General features: G+C 40.9%; 1 protein-coding gene across 1 annotated transcript in view; it reads left to right on the top strand.

Annotated features, from left to right (window-relative positions):
• The window catches only part of DOCK5 (dedicator of cytokinesis 5), a 289,956-nt gene that overhangs the window by 264,193 nt on the left and 7,872 nt on the right, over positions 1-17,891 (top strand). The window contains 7 exon segments of the mRNA XM_006864377.1: positions 2,013-2,094; positions 3,046-3,130; positions 3,941-4,027; positions 6,655-6,831; positions 12,134-12,217; positions 12,848-12,985; positions 15,800-15,966. Of these exon segments, the coding sequence (XP_006864439.1) occupies positions 2,013-2,094; positions 3,046-3,130; positions 3,941-4,027; positions 6,655-6,831; positions 12,134-12,217; positions 12,848-12,985; positions 15,800-15,966 (820 nt within the window).

Genomic DNA, 17,891 nt, shown 5'->3' with positions numbered 1-17,891 from the left:
GAAAAAGATATGTTTATTTGCTTTAACTACACGTAGCACTTTTGTGAGAACTCCACCAAAATAAAAGTTATTTTTTTATATTTTTGATGTGAAAGTGACTTGTGAGCTGGAACCATTAAGGAGCAACCCAGGGTTGTCAGATTTTGTAACTCATAGGCCCCCATAGAGTCCTCCTGCAGGAGATGATGATTTAACAGCTGTGGGGTGACTAACAAGTCCCTGGTAACCTGGTGATATTGTGGGTCTGTAGGCTGCACTTTGAAAACCACTGGTAGAGTCATTGTTAATAGCTTGATCCAAGTGCCTTAAACTCTAGATTCAATGTAATATATGTTGACGGTACATCTGTATAGGTGGAAAACATCATTTCCAAGATCTGATCATTAAATCAGAGAAGGATGCCTTATTCCTGGCCTGGGTTTGAAGCTTGACTTTGTTACTTACCAGTTGTATGATCTAAACTTTTAACTCTAAGGCTCAGATTCTGTACCTACTAAAAGAGATAATAGTATATAGAGCTGTTGTATGCACTGGAGATAACATATTCCAACCACCTACTAATTATGGTGTTGGAGAAGAATATTGAAAGTACCATGGGCTGCCAAAAGAACCAGTAGATCCGTTTTGGAAGAAGTGCAGCCAGAGTGCTCCTTGGAGGCCAAGATGGCCAAACTTCATCTCTCATACTTTGGACACATTGTCAGGAGGGACCAGTTGCTGGAGAAGGATATCATGTTTGGTAAGGTGAAGGGTCAGAGAAAAAGAGGAAGACCCCCAATGAGATGAATTGGCCAAGTGGCAGCATCGATGGACTCAAGTGTGGCAACAGTAGTGAGGTTGGCCCAGGATCGGGCAGTGTTTTGTTCTGTTGTACATAGGGTTGCTATGGGTCGGTACCGACTTGATGGCACCTAACAACAACAACTAATTACCCAGTTATGTATTCCAAGATAGATGAAATTTTCATCATTGCCTAGGAATTCTGGTGTGGCATTGTGGGTTAATGCGCTAGACTGCAAAGTCAGTTTGAACTACAAAGTTAGAGGTTCAAGCTTCACCTGCTGCTCCTAGGAAACCCTGTGCAGGGTCGCTATGAGTTGGAAACTGCTCGATGGCAGTCAACAATAACAACAAGCTCTAGAGTGAGTCTAGCAGTTTTGTAGAGATGCTTATCCGAAAATTAATTATTTAAAGCAATTTGGAATCACCTACTATCTGGTATTTTAGAATGTCTGTTTCTTATGATTGAATCCCTGGGTGGTGCGAATGTTTAAATGTGCTCAGTTGCCAACTGAGAGGTTGGAGGTTTGAGTCCACCTTAGAGAGGTCTGGTGAAATAATTATGAAAAATTAAGCCATTGAAAATCCCCTGGAGCACATGTTCTGCTCTTACACACATGGGGTTTGTCCTAAGGTAGAATCAACTTGATAGCATCGCTTGTGGTTTTTGTGGGGTTTATTGTTCCGTGGCAAGGTTGTTTTCCAGGTGTCCAGTCAAAAGTGCCCTTGCTGTTGTTAAGTGCTGTAGAGTCAGTTCCGACCCATAGTGACCCTGTATAGTGTTTCCGAAGAGAGGCTGGTGAGCTTAAATGCTAATCTTGCAGTTCAAACTGACCTTGCAGTCCAGAACATTAACCTACAGTGCCACACCAGAACTCTAAAAATACCTTTGTTGTTGTTATGTGCCATTGAGTCGACCCATAGCAACCCTACATAGGGCTTCCAAGGAGCAACTGGTGAGCTTGAACCACCAAGCTTGTAGTTCAAACGGCTTTGCAGTCTGGCACATTAACCCACAGCACCACACCAGGACTCCAAAAATACCTTAGAACTAGCTAATTTATAAGGCATTTTGTTAATACATAAGAGAACACCATTTTCAATATAATCCCAGCATGTGGATTGATGAAGATGCTATTTTCATCTGTGAAGCAGGAGAAACAGGTATACAGATGTGGCTTGCTGCTGGCAAAGCCATCCCAGCCCCAGCCCTTCCTTCACAAGCTCCTCAGATATGCAGTGTTTCACCGTAAAGCCAGTGATGAGCCTACCGCCTGGCTTCAAAGACAAGCCAGTTCCAGAGCAGATCTTAAAGTAAGTGGTGTCCTTTTAAAACATTTGTCTCCTCAGCACAATACCAGGACTCCAGTATTATCACATCTCAAAGAGGATAATTCCTCATAATATCAAATACCTGGTTTACCGAAATCTTAATTTCCACCAAGTTTTTTGTCTGCATTTATCAGAGTTGAGCTTCTGTCTAGTGGATAATATTAAACTATCAAAGTGTATATGTATATATACATACACACACAACAGTGAATCAAACATTATCTGCACTCTGGCTGTAGAATTTATTTTAATCAACTTTTAGAAAAGACAAATATCTGATTTGTCAACATAATCTCCTTGCTTTTCAATATGCTTTGTCTGTCCGCAAGCTTTTGTAGTCCCTTATTAAAAAATGTTTTAGGCCGAGCTCCAACTCCTAAGTGCAAAAAAAAGCATTTGTCTCCCTCAGTACATCTATACCAAAGCCTTAAATTCATGATACTATGCAAGACATCGCTTTTCTCCTTTTGAGTGACATAAAAGTGTTGATCCAATTGGACTTTTAGTTTTTTTTCAGGCAGAGGGAAATCTGGATATTCAGTTGTAAGTGTCTGATCCTTCAGCTCCCATTTCCCCTAGGAAGTGTTCTCTGAGGAGTGGCTGACCCCCACTTGACGATGAGATCCCTCGTGACCTAATCCCTTCTCTCACAGAGTTTAGAAGCTAGCAGGGCCGATAGAACTGATAGAAAACTTTACAAATGAGGTCACACGTGTAGGTGTAAATGCCAGCACCATTCTAAGTCCTGGATATGGTTTATAGGAATGTTTAAAATGTGAAAGACCTTCAAACTGCCTCAGGCTTTCAATGTGCAGAGCTATACCAGTTTTATAATAGCGTAATGGGTAAAATCTAGACTGTAGAAGATGAAGTCAGGACAAGGCCTGTTGTCTCAGAGGGAAACTACAGCACTGTTGCTTTGTTCTTTCTTAGCTACTACAGAGCCAACGAAGTGCAGCAGTTCAGATATTCCCGGCCATTCCGGAAAGGAGAAAAGGATCCAGACAATGAATTTGCTGTGAGTTCACCCCTTTCACCCTCTAAACAAAAATATAATCGGTAAAACCCACTACCATGAACTTGATTGTAACTCACAGGAAACCCTATTAAGACAGAGAACAGCTCCTTAGGGTTTTCGAGACTATAAATCTTTGCAGGAGCAGACAGCTTCATCTTTCATCTGCAGAGCAGCTGTTGGGTTTCAACCACTGACCTTGTGGTTACCAGCCCAATACTTAACCTACTGCACCACCAGGGTTCCTCCTTTACCCTCTCAGACAAGGCTAAATTGACATCTAAAATACAGGCCTTATGCCTAACCAGCCTATTTGTACATGACAGCCCTGGGAATAGAGGCTCCTGTGCTTATAGACAGCAGTCTGTCATCTCAATGGCAAACTCTGGACTGAGGCCAGAACCTGGTTCTGCTCCTGGTCCTGCAATTAACATGAGCTTGGGCAGGCCTCATGTCTCTAGACTTCAAGTTTCCTATCTATAGATTGAGAAGGTTTGAGTAGATGACCCCTTCCGGCTTTCAATACCCCAAATCCTTACCTTTTATGAGAACATGTGTCTCATTTATTAAGGAGTCATTTGGGAATGTTGCGGTTGTTGTTGTTAGGTGCTGTCGAGTCAGTTCCAGCTCACAGCGATCCTCTGTACAACGAAACAAAATACTGCCTGGTCCTGAGCCACCCTCACAATCGTTATGCTTGAGCCCATTGCTGCTGCCACTGTGCATTTGGGAATAGAATCTCATTTAACTAACCCAGGGAGTATAGTTCTTTTGACTGGGAACAACATTTCATGTTTTCTTTCCTCACTCTAGACCATGTGGATCGAAAGGACCACGTACACAACAGCGTATACTTTCCCTGGGATTCTCAAGTGGTTCGAAGTCAAACAGATTTCAACAGTGAGTCATTTGAAATTAGAACTCAGAAAATCTCTCTGTCTCCATAAAAAATATAATGACAGCCTTTGTTAGATTCCCCCTTCAGATCTCACTGGCTTGGCTAGCTTGCTTGGGCCAACTTCGTTTTTCAAAAGAGAAAGGAAAGACATGCTTGTATAATAGAACTCCTTTATAAAACTGATGTTACAACACCAACCCTAAAGGTTATTCACTATGAATGACCCCTTTATGGCCAAATGAGTGTTGTCTTTACAACATTTGTTCCAAAATGTTCAAAAACATTTTTGGAATGCCTCTTCTGACTTTCCTATCAATCACATACTTCTCTCCTGTTATTTATTTACCTTTTCTCTTCTTTTATTCTCAGCGAATTTTTTCACCAGTCATCCTAGGTGCCTCTCTCCTTATCACCCCCAAACCTACCTGTTTTGCCTCCTTAATAATTATTAAACCTGTTTCCAACGTCCTGCTATTACCTGGTTTTTGTCCCTCATTCGTCTCTGGTTGATGACATTAAAACAGTTTCCTAAAGGCTAGAAGAACAAAGATACTTCTTGAAAGAAAGACCTACAGGAAAAATACAAAACAATAGAGGCAGACCGACTGTTACTACAGGAACAAGCAACTTGCTTGCCCAGGAGACATCAAGGCAAATGGTCAGGTCCCCTCAGTGCAAACCCTCTTCCAAGACTAAGACTCAATGGGAATACATGCTCTGATTGGTGACCACGCTCATCACCCATAAGGGGAAGTGAGGGAAAAACAGCAATGAAGCAGCGAGATAAGCCCTACAATGTTCAATACACTTTTTGAACCCCTGGTCGACCAGCAGTGTGGCAAGACCTGGGGACTCTTGGGCTCAGAGTCAGTGACACAGCCACAGAGGACTAGAGTGGAGAGAGAAGCATCCAGCTGATAAGAAGAGAGGGGATATGCGCAAGAACACCCACACTTGCAGATAATACCCACTTGACCTGGCTTCAATGACTGGATGATCAGAGCTCAACCAGAAGAAGAAAGAAGAGGGGGAAAAAAGCATAATCTGATACAATTTGATGAACTTGACCTACACCTATGGATGCAGTAGCTCAAACGAGGAAACAAATCCTTAATGCAAGAATCATTCCCACCCCCTCCACACACAGAGTAGACAGGGATGGGCAAAATGGGGGGTTGGAGGGGGCTACAAAGGCAAGAAGTGACTGACTTACAAGCTTTCAAGAAGGAACCTAGATCCAGAGGGCGTGGAGGAAGGTAGAATCTCCAGTGAGTAGTATTCAATCTGTCTAGGCAGGGCTGATGAAATGCAGATAAGTCTCTTGTGATACAACAGTGAATAATTATTAGCAGGATGGATTGTGAGGGTTGGAAATGTAAAGGTAGACATTTTATAACAAGGAGGGGAGTGATTAACTTCTCAGTCTAGGAGTGGAGGTCCCTAGGACCATCAATGGAGAAGAGCGGAGAGTGGGACCCTACCTAGAGAAGCAGTGATGCCTGAGATGGAGGCAGAGACGTTGACGTGGAGAGATGGAGCAACTGGGGACTTTAAATCCAGGGAGGGAGAGGGGCTGTGTGTTGACGACCGGTGGGGTGGGGTGGGGAGGTGTTAGGCAGGCTTTCAGGGTATACCCTTTGGTTGGTTGATGATGCATGGAAGGGATTGTAACTGTGGCAATGATAGAGTGAATGTAAAACTAATGTTCTCCCATGTAAACTATCACATAATTCACAATAAAACATTTGTAAAAACAACAAAAATAACAATCTCCTAATTGGCCTGCCTCCCAGTTGTGCTGTCTCAAGTGCACTTTCCTCACTGCCTTAGAATGTGCATTCTATAGTGTCAACCTGACCATAATAAGACTTGGAGCTGAAACTCCTCAGTGACGCCGCAGTTCCTCAGGTATAAAAGTCACAGTCCTCAGCACACACAGACATGGCCAGTGAACTCATCTCTCCCACTTCATTTCCTACCAGTCCCACCTGGGACTGTGGCCTCTCTGAGAATTGATTTACTCATTCATGTTCTCTCAGTCCTCCATGACATCGAGTATTTCCTAAACTAACTCCTGTTGAGATTCAGTTCAGGCACCAGCTGATCCAGGAAACTGTCTCTGGAACATTCGAACTGGCTTAGACGTCCTTTCTCTGTGCCCCACATTACCTACCACATTATATTGGCTTACATGTCTTAAGACCCCTCTGAGACCATCGGTTCTCCCAGATATGACTTCAGACTTAATCATTTTTTAAAATTTATGGCTAAAATATTCTGCTGCTCTATTGTCATTAATCTTCTCAGAAATTTCCATACAAGCATTACAAAAGATTAATAATCAAATCATTTTTTCAGTGTCACATTTTTCTTCTCAGAATTTCTGTAGAAGTTTTACCCAAGGAGTACTCATGACTGTCGCTCCAATGTTTAAATCATCATTATATTTTCTAGAAGTAGCTTATTTTGCAACTTACCAACACCCATTCAAATAAGTGTGGTATCCTAGTAAACACACATAAGACAAGTAGCCCTTATTAACTGTCCATTAGGTTGAAAGGAATATTTAAGCTTTTCCCAGTCTTTGCTGTAGAGCTCACAAAGTGCCCTGTGTCTTTTCTTGTCTCAGGAGGAAATCAGCCCTTTGGAGAATGCCATCGAAACCATGGAACTCACCAACGAGAGGATCAGCAACTGTGTTCAGCAGCATGCCTGGGACCGGTCCCTCTCTGTGCACCCGCTCTCCATGCTGCTCAATGGCATTGTGGACCCAGCTGTCATGGGGGGTTACTCTAACTATGAAAAGGTGCGCTGGGTCTCGGGAATTCCTCAAGACTCACAAGCGAGGCGTATTTCCACGGCTCCCCCTGTGGTACTGTGCACTTGCTGAATCCGTTTTGACACAGTGTCTGCAACCATGGGCTTACACATCAGAATGTTTGTGAGGATGGCACCGGACCAGGCATTTCTGTTATACATAGGGTCTCTCTGAGTCTTGACAGACTTGCCAGCACATAGCAATAACAACCACCTTTTCTGATGATAGAGCACTGACTGATAACTGAAAGCTTGAACCTCTCCAGAGTCTGGGCAGGAGAAAGGACAGGTGGTTATAGCTTAGAAAGATCAGTCTTAAAATCCTTATGGGGCAATTCTACTCTGTTACGTGAAGTTGCTGCGAGTTAAACATTGACTTGGCACCTAACAGCAATAACAAGCCTCCTTATTAATGAGCAGCTAAAATTAATGAGAAGATTATCCTTCGTCTTACACCTGCTAGACACAGTCAGCAGCCCCCACCTATTAAGAATCACTGACTAAGGATCAGTATGCCACCAGTTGACTCATCTGCTATCCTCTGACCTTTTCCCTTAGAACAGGGATGGGGAACCTTTTTTTCTGTCAAAATATATAATATCATTCATGGGCCATACAAAATTATCAACTTAAAAATTAGCCTGCTATATTTGGTCAAATATATATTTAAATCACCTCTAATACCCTGATATGGCACTGTGGGTTAATGCACCAGACTGCAAAGCTGTTTGAACTGCAAGATCGGTGGTTCAAGCTCACCAGCTGCTCCTCGGAAACCCTATGCCAGGTCGCTATGGGTTGGAATCGACTCAACGGCACTTAACAACAACAACAGTGTAATAGCTGGAACTGCGGTTGCCTTGTCAGGGCCAGACCAAATGATTTCTCAGATTGTATAAGGCCCATGGGCTCACCCCTGCCCTAAAGGAAGAAAGCTAATGGGTGGCCCTGAGAACCTGGGGTGTTCTAGAAATCAGAAGTCAGAGCCATACTCTAGGTAACCTTTCCGCCCCATTCCCAGCTTAATGTGCTGTAGTTATATGAACACATAGTGGCCCTGACCATACAATGAAGTTATTTCAATGAAGTATCATCTCTTCTAGTCTGTAAAAAACATGAGAGGAAACCTCTCCACCTTTTAATTATTTGCATAGGGCTTGGATATAGCACCCTTTACAACTTAGTCATTCATTCTGTATAAATCGAAATTATGTAATAGAGATAGGCCAAATAATTTTGAAGTCCTCTTCTTGAAAATAAAACAAACATTTAGAAAAGCTACCCATGTGAAGTAGTCTGGAATGTGAGTGGAAAGAAAAGCAGATGGGAAGGGTGAGAGGGTATTCAGGGAGGATAGTGCTGCTTTTTCTGTTGGCATATCGAGCCTAAGAGGAGCATGGGCTTGGGAATGAGTCATTCCAGTGACCCACTTCCAACTTTCCATTGGCCACTGCTGTGCTCGTGGACAAGCTACACCATTGCCTGAGAGAAAGTCGAGTTTGTGCATCAGTGATAATATCTAGTGTCACAGTGAAAGTCAGAATAGAAATAGGATTCATGACATAGTACTTTTTTCACACTATAGGCATTATGGGATAGTGCACTAGACCACAAGTTTGGTTTGAACCACAAGGTCAGTGGTTCAGATTCGCTAGTTGCTCCTGGGAAACCCTATGCAGGGTTGCTATGAGTCGGTAATTGCTCAACAGCGCTTAACAACCACAACGACATAATGACTTCAGTGTGTTTCCTGATAAACTACCAATTGTGATATACTTTCCCTTGTGTTCATTTGTACAGGATGCCCCTATGTGCCAATATCTAAGTAATATGTAAGTTTCATATCAGTTTTGCCAGTATGACAGTCTTCTGATTAAAATGGAAAATAAGAAAGGAGATAAGCAAATAAGTTAATTTGGGGATAATTGGCTTAAAATATTTTTTATACTTCTAATTACTATATTAAGAAGTTCTGGTAGCATTGTTGTGTGCCGTGGAGTTGGTTCCTACTCATAGTGACCCTGTACAGGGTTTCCGAGGCTGTAAATCTTTACGGGAACAGAAAGCCTCATCTTTCTCCCGCGGAACAGCCGGTAGTTTCAAACTGCTGACCTTGTGGTTCACAGCCTGATTTGTAACCACTATGCTACCAGAGCTACCTTCATAGTGGTTACAAATAGGGCTGCTAATCTCACGGTCAGCAGTTCGAAACTACCAGCTGTTCCGCGGGAGAAAGATGAGTCGGAACTGACCCCACAACACATAACAACAAAAACAACAACAAATTAATATATTTGACTAAGTACGTTTAAAGTGCAGGAAAAAGTTAAATTCATTACTCTCCATGACCTGTTGCAACCAGTTGAGAAATCCATGATTACATATCTGAAATATAAGTAACTGATTTTTTTTATGTTTATGTTATTTTTGTTGTGGGGAATATACCCAGCAAAACATACACCAATTCAGTTTCTGCTTGTGTAGGTCATTGAGATTGATTGCAGTATTTGAGTTTTATAGCCATTCTCATCCCCCTTTTCCAAGTTGTTTTTCCCCCATTAAAATAAATTCTCTGTACCCTAAGCTTCCTGTCTCATCACAGGGTTTGCCGTTTATAATTTGCTCCCATATAGATTGATGTTAAGGGAGCATAATGTTTCAAGGCAGACCTTTTTTAGTAGTTAAGGTCAAGTACTGTTTAGTTTTAAGAAGACTTACGGAGCTCTGGTAGTGTAGTGGTTACTAATTGGGCTGCTAACCTCAGGGTCAGCAGTTCAAAACTACCAGCTGTTCTGCAGGAGAACGATGAGGTTTACTGCTCCCGTAAAGATTTACAGCCTTGGAAATACAGGGTCACTATGAGTCGGAACCAACTCCATGGCATGTAACAACAACAAAGAGAAATGTATTTTAAGTTTTCAAGATTACCTCAGGGCAGTAGTATTCAATAGTTTGGAGGATTCGTTCAGCTTCTATGGTTCCATGATAATTTGAAACTCTGTTTTGTATTTTCCTCCTTTTGATCAGTATACTTCCATAGAATCTTTGGGCAGAATGTTCAGTCATGGTAGCCAGGCATTGGTGACCTATTTTAAACCATTGTATGAGCACAGGAGCTGTTTGCTATAATCCTATTTTGAGGCAAAATTGTGCTGGAAAACCAGAATTCAGAGCATATTGCTCTGATAGTGCCTGACCCAACCAACACATTAAGAATTTCAGTATATTTGTAGGATATCAATAGTACAAGGATTGGAAACATACCCCCAAAAAATGCTTTATTGTAATCTTTCTAAAACTTAAACTGCTTGCAGTTTATTGTTGTATGCTGTTGACTTGATTCTGCCTCACAGTGATTGGATATGACAGGACAGAAATGCCCCATAGGGTTTCCTAGGCTGTCATCTCTACGGAGCAGGTCAAGTCTTTTGTCCCGAGAAGCTGCTGGTGGATTCGAGCCATTTACCTTTTGTTTAGCAGCCAAATGCGTAACCATTTTGCTACCAAAACCAAATGCATTACTGATGAGCCTACTCCAACTCTATCAATGCTCTAAGACAAAGCAGAACTGGGCACATAGGGTTTGCAAAGTTATAATCTTAATGGAAGCAGACTACCACATTTTTGTTCTGCAGAGTGCCTGGTAGGGTAGGTTCAAACCACTGATCTTTCAGTTCGCAACCAAGTGCTTAACCGCTGTGCTACCAGAGAGCCTTACTTGAAGAAGTTAAAATGGATAAAGATTTACTCAACTATTGATCTTTCGTTTATTTCACAGTTCCTTCAAGCATGAAACTGGCAAGCGTGAGCTGTTTTGCTAATATATTTTAGGCTTCGTTTTGTAGTACTTATTTATACTCTATACCCACAAGGTAAAGCATTTGCACACATTTTGTTTTCCATACTTTTATACCTGTATCTCATAATTTTAGGAAGTCTTAGATTTAATAGCACTGGAGCAAGAAAGATGAAAGGAAACTTTGAAGACTTGTCTTTGGAAGCATTTTCAGAAATGAAGTTTATGGTATAGGGAATATGTTGTTGTTGTTAAATGCCATTGAGTCAGTTCCAACTCATAGCGACACTGTGTAGGGTTTCTGAGGAGCAGCTGGTGGGTTTGAACTGCCAACCTTGTAGTTCAAACTGACCTTGTGGTTGGGTGCTTAACCTACAGCGCCATACCAGAACGCTGTCTTTATATTAATTGTATGTAAATGTAGTGCAACCTGTATCTGTTAAGTGCCTGCAAGTTGGTTCTGACTCATGGAAACCCTGTATAGGGTTTCTGAGAAGTGGCTGATGAATTTGAACTGCTGATCTTATGGTTAGCAGTCCAGTGCTTATCCTACAGCACCACACCAGGAATCCAACCTATATATCTAGTAGAGCAAAAAAAATGAGTATCTTGTTCCTATTCATTTTGTGCTCCTTCCTTTAAAGTATGTATGCACTTAATATAATAGCATCTTTTGGTGGTAGTGGTTGTGTGCTGTGGAGTCAGTTCTGACTCATAGCAACCCTGTATAGAGTTTGCAAGGCTATAAATTTTTACAAGAGCAGAAAGCTTCTCTTTCTCCCACAAATGACTGGTAGATTTGAACTGCTGATGCTGCAGTTAACAACCCAACTCATGACCCATTTCGCTACCAGGGCTCCTTGTTGTTGTTGTTGTCAGGTGCCATCGAGTCGGAACTGACTCATAGCGACCCCATGCACAGCAGAACGAAACAATGTCCAATCCTGGGCCAACCTCACTACCACTGCCACACTTGAGTCCATCAATGATGCCACCTGGCCGATCCATCTTCTTAGGGGTCTTCCTCTTTTTCTCTGACCCTCCACCTTACCCAGCATGACATCCTTCTCCAGCGACTGTTTCCTCCGGACACCAGGGCTCCTTAGTAGTAGTTTTTAGGGATTGTCATTTAATTATGTTCTTATTTCTCTGGGAAATTTAATAATACTAATACTAGTGAATGACCTTCTACTTTACAGATGATTATTATTTGATTAATAAATCTGCAGGGGAGGCGGAGCGTGTGTTAAGTATATTTTTGCTAGGAATTGCTTGATTCCAGAAAGACCACAAACTAGCACATAGTGTGCTTGAATTCCCCACACAGATAAATAAAGACTGTTCTGGAAAAAGAATGAATTTAAAGATAGGTGTTCCTGGTTTATGGGATAGAATGAAAGTTTATCATCCTTTTCAGCTTTTTCCCTCCCTTTTAAGGTCAAATACATCAGTAGAAATGTATTCTGATGAATCTCTGCATGTGTTCTGCTTTTAGGCTTTTTTCACAGAAACGTATTTGCAGGAACATCCCGAAGACCAGGAGAAGGTGGAACTGCTAAAGCGACTCATAGCATTGCAGGTAATGCCACAGGAAGCTATGTAGCTGGGCAGCTTGCCCATGCGTAGCCTGGGTAGCCACAAGGCATGATTGCCAAGATATTTTCTCTGTGGCTTAAATCTACAAGCCTGTTTTCAAGGTTCCTTTTTTTTTTTTTTAAATCCTGTGAAAGGTGTGGGAGATGTGAGGAAGCAAAGCAACCAAGTCCTTGTAATAGCATTCAACTAAACTTAGTGTTAAGAATGAGTTTCTTAGAAACAAGATGAAAGTCAGTTACCTGGCCTGAGTTTCCAGTTGACAACTGTTGGCCTTGTTTTTTGTTTTTTTTTTCTTACTATGTCAGTGATGAGCAGTAGAAAATATAGCTATCTAATTTAATGTAAGGCTTAAACCTTTCAGTTGCTACCAATCAAAATACCCTAGCAATTGGTTGGATTGACCTTATATGCCAGCCTTGCCCCAATCTAGGGCCTGCTGGTGTCATTCATGTTTCTCAGAATCACTTACAAACTCCTGTTTACAAACTCAGCTGAGAAATAGCATTCTCCTCTGTCTACAAGGTTACCAACCCCCATTCTGCCCCCAACCTCCAAATCGGAAGCATCCTTCTTTCTAAACCACATTTCTTTCTGTTTATGCTCTCCTTTCTAGATGCCTCTGCTGACAGAAGGGATCCGAATCCATGGGGAGAAGCTGACAGAGCAGCTCAAGCCACTGCATGACCGGTTGTTGTCTTGTTTCCGGGAACTCAAGGACAAAGTAGAAAAGCTCTACGGGGTTATAACTCTGGTAGGCTGTGTCCAAATCGCCTTCATACTTTGTCTTGTCTGTCTGACCTTTTTTTGATGTTGGTCAGTTTTTCACATGCCGAGTGAGTCATTATAACATAGGTGTGGCAAGAGATTGGTGCAAGTGGGAGAGGGCATAGTCTACTGTGGATGTTCTTGATCCATCATTGTACCTGGTGGGAGTTCCCAAACTTGAATGAGCATGGAGGCTTGCTAAAACACAGAAATCCCAGTCACCAGAGTTTCTGATTCAGTAGGAATGTGGTGATTGTTGTTGATGCTATCAAGTCAGTTCCAACTCCTAGCCAACCCACATGACCAAGGAGACCTGCTCCATAGGAGTATTTTTTGTCTGAAATCATTATGGAAGCAGATCACCGATGTTTCTCCTACAGATCTGCTAGGTGGGTTTGAATCACCAACCTTTCGGTTACCAGTCCAACACTGAACCCTTAAACTACCAGAGCTTCTTAAGGCCTGGATAGGACTTATGTATTTGTGTTTTGAACAAGTTCTCAGGGGATACGATGCTAATGATCTGGGAACTTCTCTTTGAGCATCACGAGTCTAGAGTTGAGATTTTCCTAATGACAGACACTGTGGCTATTCTTATCCTGTCTAGTGCAATTCTGACAGTGTATCACAATCTTAATTTTCTTTTCTGATGAAAGTTTTAGTCTTCATGCCGTTGTTCTGTTTTGTTTTTAATTGATTTAAAAAATAAAAAAATTTTAACCTCTTATTTTGAATTGGGTGATGGTTTTACAAACCAGATCAGTTTTCCATTTGACAATTCATACATATTTTGTTTCATCTCATTGATTGAAATCCCCACAATGTAGCATCACCTATCCCGTTTCTTCCCTGTGTTTCCTGTTTCCATTCCTCCTTCTTCCGTCACCCTTCTAATCCTTGGGTAAATGCTGCCCTTTTGATCTCAAGTGGTTGGTTATTTTAAGGTTTGCATACCTCCCTAGCATTATTGTACTCTTTTACACCTGTCTATTGTTTGGATGAAAATTTTGAGCCATGGGGATGAATTCATTTTCTGACCAGAGGTAGACTAAGGACTATAGTCTTAGGAGTTCCCCAATCTCTATCCAATCAGTAAGCCTGGTCTTTTTTATTTGACTTTTGTTCCACATTTTTCTCTCACTCTATCCAGGACCTTCTAACATGCTCCCTTTCAGAGCAGTTGGTAGTGGTAGGTGGCCCCCATCTAGTTGTTCTGGTCTCCGAGTCAGTCTGCACACCAGGAAGAAATTGTGACTTACATTTTACAATGCATATAACTAATTTCATGAGTTTTTGACAGTTCTAACACATTTGTCATTGTTTTAATTTTTGTTTTTCTTCCAGAGGAGTCAGTGGAAAGGCAATAATGCTAACCTTTGTATCTCCAACAATTATTTATCCTGCTTCTTTTACATGCTAATTTTTCCCTTGAGTTTACCCTTCTTTCTATAACTCTTATTCTTGAGCCCTGATTTTCAGTTTTTCTTACCTCAAATCAAAGCTCTGGATTTCCTTTCGTTTTCTTCTCACCCTAGGAGTCCTGGTGTGGTGCTTTGGGTTAATGCAGTGGACTACAAGGTTGGTTTGAATGGCAAGGTCAGCGGTTCAAGCTCACCAGCTGCTCCTCAGAAACCCTATACAGGGTCGCTGTGAGTTGGAACCACTTGATGATACTTAGTAATAACAACAACTCACCCTTATTAATTTACATCCATCTCCACAACAGTTTTCTCCAGAGTATCTTTTTGACAATTTCTTTCAGACAACAGAATGTTTAGTCATGTGTCTTTCTTTTTTCCATCCAGTAATTTTCACACAAATCATTTAGTGACATTTACTGCATTCTTCTCAGTGCATGAACATTTTTACTATTTTCATTCTGGTTGGTAAGACTTTTAGTCATGTTTTCTTAATCTTATAAATAAAACATTAGTCTAATGTTTTCTTAGTTATGAGATTTCTTCTAAGAATATTTGTCTTTGGTGTATAAGTTCCTAGATGCCAAACACTGTTCCTTTGGCTTAATGAACCTAATTGTTATTCGAGCCCACCCAGTATATGTTAAATGGTTGTGATGTGTGTGGTAGCATGGGGGATGTGTCCCTGGGTGATATTTCTTGTGAAAGTAGATCAGTGTTTCTTTTTGTCCTAAGCTTCACCAAGGTAAGTTTTAAGACTATGATTGTGCTATTTAATTGGCGTGTAATGCATATCTTAGTTTTTCCATTCTCATGTGCCTGGCAGAAAATTATTACTTTTTCTCTAGTTTTACATTCAGAATGGTTGTTCTTGTTAGCTGCCACCAAGTGAGCCCCCAACTCATGGTATGCCCATGCATGATGGGATTGGACTGTTGGAATCCATATGGTTTTCATTTGCTGATTTTCCAAAGTAAAAATCCCCAGGCCTTTCTTCCTAGTGTATCTTAGTCTGGAAGCTCTGCTAAATCCTGTTCAGCAGCATAGCTAAACACATGTCTCCACTGACAGGTACATAGTGGCTCTGCTTGTGGTACGACGGCTGGAAATCAAACCCAGGTCTCAGAAACAGGGAGAAACAGGGCAGGTTTAACTAAAGTTGTGTCTAACTAAGAGGTGATATTTGACATATTTAATGATTGATGTAGCAGAGCCAACAGCCAATTAAAGTGGGGTATGGGTCGGAACCGACTCGACGGCACTTAACAACAACAACAACAATTACCAAACCTAATGGGCCCTGGCCATAAACAGTGCAGCTGTGCTGGTCCCTGTTGGCTGAACTCCAGCCCAGCTAACCAGGACAGGGCTTGTGTTTTCAGCCTCCCAACTTCAGTGAGAGGAAGCAAAGCCGCACAGGGTCCATGGTACTGCCTTACATCATGTCGTCCACCCTGCGGAGATTGTCCGTCACCTCAGTGACTTCCTCTGTGGTTTCCACCTCTTCAACCTCATCTGATAATGCACCTTCCAGACCTGGATCTGATGGGTAAGGGTTTGAATGTTGATCTCCTGGAAGGCTAGGGTAGCGTCTTAATGTTTGCCTGGGTCACTAAAGTTAAGACTTGGAAAATATAGGCACATCAGCCTCATAGGAAAAATATTTCAGAGTATATGGGTTACCAGCTTTTGGGTCATTCTCATTCTTTCTCATGAAGAATATCATTATTTACATAATGATAACAGTAGTTACTAAAACTGAAAAAAAGAAAATCACCCATATTCCTACCCATCTGATTACATACTGATTTATTTCCCTGTTCCCTGGTTGTCATTGCTAAAAAATTTTTTAAAGCATTTCCGTTTTAAAACATATTTTGTAGTTCTTATTTATTTTATGGAAAAGATCATGTAATCACATGGTATAAAATGCCAAATGTACAAAAAGTGTATTATTATGAGAAGCCTCCCTTCAATACCTGATTCCCAGTCTCTAGTTGTTGTTAAGTACCATGGAGTCGGTTCTGACTCAGCCTCATCTTTCCTCCGCAGAATGGCTGGTAGTTTTGAACTGTCGACCTTGAGGTTAGCAGCCCCATTTGTAACCACTACGCTACCAGAGCTCCTCTAAATCAAACCCCAAACGCAACTGATGTTAGCATCTGGGTTCTTGGTACCCTTTCAGTAGTTCATTATACTTAAACAGGCACTACCTAAACATATAGTCTCACTGCACTGTTTTTTAATACAATTGAGGATGTAGAATGTCCTGCTCTTTCCCACTTAGTGTATCTTGGAATTCGCTCCATGTCAGAACATTCAGAGTCGCCTCTTTTCTTTCTGCTACAAAGCCTTCCATTGTCTGTCTCTTAGCATATTCCACCAGTGCCTGCTGATGGACATTTAGTTGATTTTAGTCTTTTAATATCTCAGCAGTGTTATAATGAGTAACCTAAAAATTAAGTTGTTTTGCACATACACAAGTATGTTCGTAGGAAGAAAATCCCAGAAATAAGGTGCTGTGTCAGAGATACATATTTGCAATTTGGAAAATTATTCCCAAGCTGACTTCCGTAGAGATGTAATTATACAAATGTCCTCCCCACTAGTAATAAATAAGGTTACCTGAGCAACATAAGTGTGCCAGAGCGCCTATCCCTTGCCACCGAAGTATATTTTAATCTTTTTAATTTTTTCCAATCCAGTGGGTGGAAAAAATGTTTTGCCTACATTTTTTTTTTTTTTTTCGTTTCTCTTATTTGCTGTGAAGTTAAGCCTCTTTTTATCTGTTGAAAAGCCATTTGTTTTCCATTTTCTGTGAGCTGGGGTCAAATACTTTTGCCTGTTTTTTTACTGGCGTGCTGGCTGTTTGCCTGTGATATAAGTTGAAATCGTTTCCTCCATTTTCTTAATTGTCTTTGGCTTTACTTTTAATTTTTCATTACCTATGTTGATTATTTTATACAGTCAAATGAATCAGTCTTTTAAATGGTGATTTCTGGGGATTATGTTATAATTAAAGTCTTTGTCCCCTCTAAGATTACAAAAAAAAACCCCTCGTTTCTTCTACTTTTAGGGTTTTTTAGTATTCATAATTAAATTTGATTCATTAAAACTGACTATAGTAATAAGGTATGAGGTAAGAAGCTAACTTCAGTTTTTCCCCCAAATTCTACCCAGTTCTCCCTATATCACTTAGTGAGCAAACTATCAAAGACCAACTCTTTCTATGTATTTTAGTATATTTATTTTTTCTATTAGCCTGTTTATTCATGCATCAGCACCATGTAATTTTAATTACTGTAGATTACTTTTTTTTTTTTCCTTTTAATGATCCTTTCCAGAATTTGTGTAACTAATTTTTCTCATTTGTTTTTTCCTATGAACTTTTGGAGTAACTGGTTTAGTGCCATATCATATAGACTTCTTCCAGCCCCAAAGAATCCTATTGCTGTTTTATTGGAATTATATTAC

This window comes from Chrysochloris asiatica, unplaced genomic scaffold (genome assembly GCF_000296735.1).
Source record: "Chrysochloris asiatica unplaced genomic scaffold, ChrAsi1.0 scaffold00064, whole genome shotgun sequence".
NCBI lineage: Eukaryota > Metazoa > Chordata > Mammalia > Afrosoricida > Chrysochloridae > Chrysochloris > Chrysochloris asiatica.
This window is presented reverse-complemented; position numbering and strand designations above follow the sequence as displayed.